The sequence below is a fragment of the Acanthopagrus latus genome, chromosome 14 (assembly GCF_904848185.1).
Source record: "Acanthopagrus latus isolate v.2019 chromosome 14, fAcaLat1.1, whole genome shotgun sequence".
Taxonomy (NCBI): domain Eukaryota; kingdom Metazoa; phylum Chordata; class Actinopteri; order Spariformes; family Sparidae; genus Acanthopagrus; species Acanthopagrus latus.
In genome coordinates, this window is record NC_051052.1 from 16626774 (window position 1) to 16635518 (window position 8745).

The window sequence follows — 8745 nt, forward strand, 5'->3', positions numbered from 1 at the left end:
GCCTGGCTGTCTGGGCTCTCATCTGGAAATCATCAGGATTTTGGGTAGCGCCTGCCCTCTTGGCTGGACTTGTGTCTCAGCTACTGGCTGACTGGTTCAGTTACTGAGCGACTCTCCAACTGACTGGATAACTGTGACTGACTAACTGGAAGAGTGGCTGACCCACTTGCCGATTGATTAACTGAGCCCTAATGGCATCCCATAAGCCAGCACAGCAGCAGTGATAGCACAAAAGATGGATGGTCTCCTCGGAAGAAGTGCTCTAGCTTGATGAAGCGTTGTTATCATCTTAAAGGATGATTCCTATTTTATTTCATCTTGGCTTTCATTTTCATTGTTTGTTTTCTTTCAGCAATAATGGCAAAAACACACCAAGCTGTCTGCTACGATCGAGGTTCTAGAAACGAGGAGTCACATTTGACAGACTGTAGACAAACTGAGAGCGTTATTCAGCTTTTTCTAAGAAGGCAAAACAACGTGACTGCATCCAAAATGTCTCACAGCCCTGAGCACATGGTAAGTATGGTGCTTAAGCTTGGGTCGGACTTTCAGCGTCTTTCAGATGGTGGCGAGAAGCAAAAATGTTCAAAAAAATAGCGCCCACTTAAACAAATGTATGTTTTTAGGCATGCCTTCTAAAATACATCTTGCTGTCGGGGCCGTTTAGCAGCCCAACGCTCTTCTTCCCTCTTGGTGCGGTGTGCTGCCTCTCCACAGACGGTCATCTACTGCAGATAACACACTGACGAGGGATAAGTACCTCATACACCCAAACACATCAAAAACCTGACCTCTCTCTTTCATTTGATGAGTGCAACATTATCATAATACAATCACGACTGCGTGATATAATGATTTATTACAACGGTATTCATGTCCTGGCATTTTTCTTCCCAGTTAATGCATTCTGTTTCTCCCTCCTACACACACACACACACACATCTTTCCTTTCATGTGTTTAAATTCTACTTTAATTAACTGAAATCCTGCGCCGCACAAGAGAACAAAGTCCTGTCTTAAAAAGGCCCGTTTGATTGCAGGTAGACGATGACTACACAGGCTGGAGACAAACCGCTACGTGTCGACAGCCGGCGATGACGCGGGGACCACTCAGAGCATCTTGATTCAAGGCTGTAAAGACACCCTCCACGTCTTTATACTCGCTCCTCCACAGCCTCTTGTGCTCTTTGTTGTCGCAGAATATGTGCAATAAACACACAGCTCCCTGTTCCACTGCCAAGGCACATAATAGACTGTGTAGGTGCTCTGGGTTTCAGATGGTTTGCTTTCTTGGCTCGGCTTCCGATGCTGCATCTGTTCAAATAAGATGATGTGTACAAGGAGTACAAAAAAAAAAAGGAGGGGGCACTTATATCCAATCAGCAGATTAGAGTGCAATAATTAATTATTCAAATAGAGGCTGAAGATATCAAACTTATACATTATTCCAACAATGTAACGCTGATAAGAGCCAACTATTCCTTATCAACGCTGTGCTGATGGAATAAACAATGAACTCTGGTATCTGTGCCTCTCTGAGTGGTGAGCCTTTATTTTTTCAGGTAACTCTCCCCCCTGTTGTCGCCTCCAACCGGCATCTGAAGCGACGAAATGCAATCACAAATGGCAGCACGAGACAAGAATCGTGCTCCTGTTTCATTGCAGGGGCGATTAAAAAAAAAAACAAAACAGAGCAGACACGCGGGAGCCATAACTCCCGATGTTAATCTGGACACTTTTCAAGCTTCGTGGAGGAAAGTCTTCATGAACTCGGCCTTCACGTGCTCCTTTTTAAAACAAATATGATGCCAAGGAGGAATTTCAGCAAGGAACAACTCTGTCCCGCTTGATTAGTTGTAATCTAGTTGGCATTCAAAGATCTGATTAATCTACGCGCCGCTGGAAGCCATATGTTTGATTTAATGTTTGCCCGCAGCAGATGGGCAATGCAGGTACGATGGAGCCTTTACATAAAACGCATTTCCACGGATGAGGAAGCTGGAAGAACGCCTCGGTGGACAAGCTGCAGCTCCTGTTTTCGCATGTGCTTCACATGACTCACACACGAGGGGAAGGCAGATGGAGGCACATTCTGTGGGCTCAAAAACAAAAAAAGAAAAAAAAAAGTCTCTCCTGTAAGCTCACGTCTCCTGCGCTTGCCCGCAGGTGCAACAGCTGCAAGACAAGAAACATGGTGTTGACCCCTGAATGGGTTCTGAACAACACGGGCACACACGGTTGCTTTTTTCCCTTGTGGCCACGAGGGGGCAGTGTTACAACATCCTGAGAGAGCCACGACTCCCCCCACCCCCCCAAGATCCTGCAGTGATTGCCTCCGCGCCGAAACTCTTTTGGTGATGCTGCATGAATTCAGAAAATAATTGAAATCCATTCAGATAAGGTCTGACAATATGAATGCAGCCACTTACCAGAGATCAAAGAGTTGTTTGGGTTCAATCCAGGTGGGAACCCTCGAGACATCCTTTAGTTTAATTGCTTCGGTGCTGTAAATCACTGGAATGCCTCGAATATGCAGATTTGCCACGAGGCCACTGTACATCTGAACATGGGCGAGACTCGCTTGATAGTCACAACTGCCGTCACACACACACACACAAAAAAAGTCTGCAGCTGCACTTTTTAGAAGAAACTGAGTCGGGATGTTAGGTAAACACCTGACCTGATTGTGCAAATACAGAAAATGCTGAGATGTTTCCTTCCTGCTGTGGGATTGCGACTCACGGGGAGCAAGTTTCTGATGCTTGCAAATACAATCTGATGCGAGTGCTCCAAGTTAAAGTCATGTCAGAGTATGTTGAATATTGCCTCTGACAGACTGCAGCAGCCCCGAGCCTGCAGGCCACAGCAGGAGACCGCATGTACTGGATGTAAAACCCACCAGCTTCCTGGAGGAGAGCCTCCAGCTAAGAAGTGAGTCGTGTGCATGTTGTTACCGTTACTGCAGCTCACTTGTGCTGTGGCTCACGGTCTGTGTAAAACCCAGCCAAAGCCGTTAAAATGTTAGGAGTTAGACATTTTAATTAGTTTTAATCCCCGACCAAAGCTCTGCTGAAAAGCTTCCTGCCTCCACCGTGAATGAGACTTTGTTCTTGCTTGATTGTGGAGTTTGAAAAGGGGTGAAAGCTGAACAAAACAAAAAAGAATGTGATTTTGTGGTTGATCATAATCACAACTTAGTTCAAAACATTTAAAAATGAACCAAAATTATCAACAGAATGACCCCCCGAAGATACCCAGTCTCCTCTGATTGGTCGGCTCACACACGCCTGAGCTAGCACTGATAACAACAGAGCAGCTGTGTTAAATTAATTCTTACCTGCCAAACTAACTACAAGGCATACAATTTGGAAATATGTGACATGATGACGTCTTGTGATGTCACAAAGTCACAGAATTAAAAGCGCATTGTGTAATTTTGTAATCTTCATTAATTTTTTTTCTGGCTAAACAAACTAAATAAACAAACTCTCCTCCAGCATCCAGACTTTTTGACTTTGTTTATATGTGGCGGACCCTGCCACCTTTCTAGCCAACAGTGTTGTGGAGACCTTATTTTCAGTTATGGAAAAAATAAATATGTCAGAGTTTGTATTATTACCTCATTAATATTCTAAATATTAAAACTCTGAGTTTAAATTTCTTGTGCTAAATGACATGGTGCCCCTTTAATAGCCAGACTTCTGACGAGGCATTCCAGGAGCAGAGATTAGTGTGGGAAAAAGGAGTGTCAAGAGCTCCATAAAACTTCAGAACTTCAAGTGTAATAGGTCTCCTTTTAAATCAATGAGCGAGAGCAGGATATTTGAGTAGAGGACCAGGAGAGAAAGTTCTTTTCTTCTGCATCTCTCACAAAGCCGGACCGAGACTGAAACTGATGAGAAGTTTGAGATTAGTTGGAAAAGGAACTCTCTGAAAGTTTAAAACCAAGATCCATTGATTGACCATGGCTAATGGCAGCCGTCACAACAAGTAAGGTCGGTGCGAGGATGGACTGTCTCGCGCGTCTCTACGGCGCTTGGCAGGAGGAGCCTCGCGCATCAAAACAACTCAACGAAAATACTGAGCATCTGAGTGTTCAACCACAATGCCTAATCATCATACCTCGAGCAGAATAATTACCTCGACTGTCCATCACACCTCTGCAAACAATTTCATCAGGGCCCATCTGAATAGAAACACCGTCGCTGCTCAGTCTTTAAATGGAGTTGGCATCTCTTGGCCCCGGTGGATGCCTCCAACCCCCCCCCCCCGAAAAAAGTAGCTCCTTGTCTGCCTGATATACGCTGCCCGCCGGCTGGGAGACAGCTCTACAGCATTCTGGGCTAAAGCGCTGAACACCACCTGTCTCATTACCGCGGCATCCACAATTCATTACCAAACAATATCGTAATTAGTCATCAGAGTAAATAAAGGCCTCTGGAAGCTGTTTGTGAAATTAACGGAATGTCTCGGCAAAAGTTCACGTCGCTAATTTCCTCCTTTGTTCTCCTGCTTGTACTTTTCTGACCGGTTAATTTATAAAACGACCTGATTCACGGTCCAGATGGCAGCTCGCCGCCACGACGTGCAAGCGTGCGCTGCAGAGCGAGCGTGGAGATATGGTCGCAGTCCAAGAGAAGGAGGAGTGATGTAAGATGATGGGATAAAATACTACAGGTAAGATTTCATGATGTGACACTTCTTGGCTCATCGTTGCTTCACCGTTGAGCTCGACTGTTCATAGTCGACCTTGTAGGCAGATGTTGACAGAACAATATTCAAAGCCGGCAGTTGCTCCGCAATGGCGCCATCAGCCAGTGGCCTGGGGTGGCCGCGGCCACCCCTACAAATCTGCTGGCCACCGCACTGGCCACCCCACTTGCCAGTCACAAAAATATCGATTGCCAGTTAAACTCACACACCGCGGCAAGGACAAGGCTCAGATGGCGCACACTTAGCCAATCGGAGGCGACAAAGACGGGTCCTTCCCCCCTGATTGGCTCATTGTTTAATCATGTCAATCACTCATTCATTCCATTGGTTCTGAATAGGTTGCAAACTCCGCCAGCATCGTCATTCGTCATTGATCCGCATCGATCAGCAGCATCGACCAGAAGAGAGAAGACTATGAGTAAGTCATAATTTCTTTTGTAAAAAGAAGGGTGAGAAGTAATATTCTTCATGTCGTGTGCTTTTTAAGGGCCAAAAGGTGCTGCTACAGCAACCTGTTAGACCAGCACTGCTGTGCTTTTGAGTTAGCCTACGTAACGTTACAGTACGTAGCATAGTCAGCTAACGTTAGCTGCTGTTATTATTTAAATTTGCAGACCATGAAGAGAAAGTCAGAAGACATCGCTTCTTACTTTAAGAAGAAAATTAGCGCAGGAGGAGAGAGAGAGCCGACGGTTGAGCAGAGGCATAGTGATGAGGAGATGGAGGAGGAAGATGAGGGGGAGGAGCAGACAGAGCAGCATGAGCATGCTGGAGAGGGACAGTTAGCAGAGAGCACAGAGGCGAGGCAGGGGTCAGCAGCAGGTGTTCGATCTGCTCCTGGAACAACAGGTAAAATTATGACAGTGTGCCATTAATAATGAAATTTATTGCTAAGCTAGATGCTAACATCATCTGGAGAAATGTATGTTTAAAGAGTGTGTTTATAAGTTATTAACTATGATAAAATCATTTTTATTTTGTTTGATTAGTTTGAATATAAATGCATGTAGATTATTAAATAATTACTATAGAGCGGGGCCAAGTATTATTATTACTATCATGATAATTATTTTAATGTCAGCATAACTGATTTTGCCTCTTGTTGCATCATAGATATCTCGCAGTCAAGAGCAGAACAGCCAAAACAGCCACATCTGCAAAACTTCCCGCGAACCCATCAAGGGGACAGAAGACGGTGTTTTTCAAAAGACTGGTACAGCAAACATAAATGGCTGGAATATTCTCAAAGTAAGGACTCTGCCTTCTGTTATGCCTGTCGCCATTTCAGTCTCCCCAACTCAGGGGATTCGGCGTTTACATCTGAAGAGGGTTTTAAAAATTGGAAAAAGGCAACCTTCAAAGATGGGGGACTTTTAGGCCATGCTAAATCCGAAGTACATACTAATGCAATGTTAGCATGGGCCGAATATCAAAAGTCTACAGAAAGCACGTCCTCTCTCTCAGCCTCCTTAAATGCTGAATATAACAAGTTAGTGAGGGAAAACCGAGAATACATAAAAATTGTCGGGGAAACCCTGCTCCTCACTGCTACACAAAACATCGCACAAAGAGCACATAAAGAATCAGAGGGTGAGAATAAAGGAAATTTTCTCTCCATCATGGAGCTGATGGCCAAACACAATCCCATGGTAAAAAAAAAAATGGCAGGTCAAAGAAACGCAACGTACCTTGGGCATGAGACCCAAAATGAAATTCTTGATTGTCTTGCTGAAATGGTCCGCACCTCAATAACTACCGAAGTAGCCCAAAGTGAGGCTTTTAGTATTTTGGTTGACGAGACCAAAGACATGAGCAAGAAGGAACAGATGTCCTTTGTAATAAGATACTATTACAATGGGTCAGTATGTGAAAGCTTCCTTGCCTTTGAGGCAGCACAGCGCCTGGATGCTGCAGCACTTTCACAGAAAATAGTACAAATTTTGCAGAACCATGGCCTTGACTACAAAAACCATCTAGTAGGGCAAGCATATGACGGAGCCTCAGTCATGAGCGGAAAGAACACAGGTGTGCAAGCACGCATAAAATCAGAGGCCCCGTTAGCTTTTTATGTACACTGCAACGCACATTGTTTAAATTTAGTGTTAGTTGACAGTGTGAAATGCATCCCTGAAGCTAACTGCTTCTTTTCGCTTCTGCAGAAACTTTATGTCTTTGTGTCAGGGTCATATGTGCATCAAAGGTGGCTTGAGATACAGAGGGAGATGTTTCAGGGCCCCCCAAGAGAGTTACAAAGGCTGATAGACACACGGTGGGCATGTAGGTATAATGCTTGCAAGACAGTGAGAGACAGACTGCCAGCCATCATGCGTCTACTAAAAGAAATATCAGAAGAGCAAAATGGTGACAGAGCTACAGAGGCAAGAGGTTTATTAGCCCAAATAGATCTCAAGTTTGTTGCCCTCCTTGTAACATTTACCAGTGTTCTTGCTGAGATCAAATATCTGTCAGATATTTTGCAGTCCCCACAACTGGATTTGGGCACAGCTGTCACACTTGTTGACTCTCTTGTTGACACATTAGAGAGTTACAGAGAAGGCTCTCTCTTTAATGACATCTGGGACAATACTCTGACCCTTACTGACCAATGCAACATCAGTGTGACACATCCTCCAGGCCGTCAGGTCAGACCAAGCTCTCGGCTTGAAGGGCATTACACGTTCAATCCAATAGTCCAAAGACAAGTTAACACAGAGAAGGAGTCATTTCGGACAGGTTCATTTATTCCAGTTATTGATGTGCTTCTCTCTGAGGTGAGGAGAAGATTTTCCAAAGAAAACTGTGTCATAATGAAAGGGATACAAGCCATGAATCCTAGCAGTCCCACATTTTGTGAGAAAGATGTAGTGTTTCCATTTGCCTCACAATACAACTGCAGCACTGAGGATCTGCAATATGAGATCCCCCAGCTCAAGCGCATTCTTGAGAGGAAGCGAACTAGTAGTCAGGAAACACCAAAGAGTTTAATGGAGCTCACTGTCTTTCTGGAGCCATATAGGGAGGTATTCCATGAGATGTTTAAACTGTGCAAAATTGCACTTGCATTACCTGTGAGCACCGCATCCTGTGAGCGCAGTTTTTCTGTGCTAAAGCTAATCAAAACAGCCTTGAGAAGTACCATGACTGATGAGCGTTTAAGCAATTTGGGGGTGCTCAGTGTGGAATCAAGAAGGGCTAAGGCCATAAATCTTGATGAGTTTGTGGATCTGTTTGCCAAAAAACACAGCAACAGGCGAATAAAGTTGTTCTGAAAATACAACTGCAGCATTGAGGATCTGAAACAGGAGAAAAAGTTGTTCTGAAATGTAAGCCTGGTAATGAGAAAGATGATTGGAAATTTGTATGTTTACAAATAGCAAAGTTATGACTGTGTCTAAAACATGTCAGAATCAGAATAAAGGGTTTCTGTTTGTATCTGGTAGTACCTGCTGTTTCTGTTTTGATTGCAATAATGTACACTGTAAGTGAATAATGATAACATAACTAGCCAATTTGAAAAAGAATCACCTAACACATATACATAGCAAAATAAAACAGTTATTATGTTGTGAGACTCAAAATGTTAACTGTACTGTTATTAGTCTATGCACATTAGATCATTAGTGACATTAAATATAGCATAATAAAGACAACAAGTTTATCAATAGGCGCTTCCTCAGGTTTTTCTGATAGTTTTCTGCCAGCCTATGTACTACAGTATAATAAAAAGACAGTAATAATGGCACTAATAAAATAAAATTTCTTGAAATTATGACTTTTTAGTTTCGGTGTGCCACCCCAAGATTTTAAGTGGCCCCACCTGGCCACCCCTATGAAAAATTTCTGCAGGCGCCACTGAGCTGGGCGAGCAAAGCAGAGGACGTCACAATACAGGCATCACAGCCTTAAAAATGCTGGAATAACAAGATGCAGAAGTGGTTTTGGGGGCACCACACTGCAAAATCCAAAGTTCTACATAATGTATGTTTCTACTCATGTATAACTTCTCTGTACTTAAAGATGGACGGACTCCTT

The 8745-nt window shown here is 43.8% G+C and overlaps 1 protein-coding gene and 1 long non-coding RNA gene across 2 annotated transcripts in view; both read left to right on the plus strand.

Annotated features, from left to right (window-relative positions):
• LOC119032262 overlaps positions 1-2272 on the plus strand; it is a 57646-nt gene extending 55374 nt beyond the window's left edge. The window contains exons 3-4 of the long non-coding RNA XR_005078824.1: positions 1-516; positions 627-2272. This is a non-coding gene — a long non-coding RNA (uncharacterized LOC119032262). The remainder of the gene's footprint in view (positions 517-626) is intronic.
• A 2768-nt stretch (positions 2273-5040) lies between these two features.
• Positions 5041-8504, plus strand: LOC119032633 (zinc finger MYM-type protein 1-like). Its single transcript, XM_037122048.1, has 3 exons — positions 5041-5131; positions 5328-5562; positions 5827-8504. The coding sequence occupies exons 2-3, from the start codon at positions 5331-5333 to the stop codon at positions 7980-7982; spliced, it is 2388 nt and encodes a 795-aa protein (XP_036977943.1). The 5' UTR covers positions 5041-5131; positions 5328-5330; the 3' UTR covers positions 7983-8504.
• Positions 8505-8745: the final 241 nt, after the last annotated feature.

What these genes read in the sequence shown, in the direction of transcription:
- LOC119032633 (XM_037122048.1), top strand. Translation starts at nt 5,331, where the DNA reads ATGAAGAGAAAGTCAGAAGACATCGCTTCTTACTTTAAGAAGAAAATT. An exon ending in ATCTGCTCCTGGAACAACAG is followed by an intron (nt 5,563 to 5,826) that starts GTAAAATTATGA and finishes GTTGCATCATAG; the next exon opens with ATATCTCGCAGTCAAGAGCA.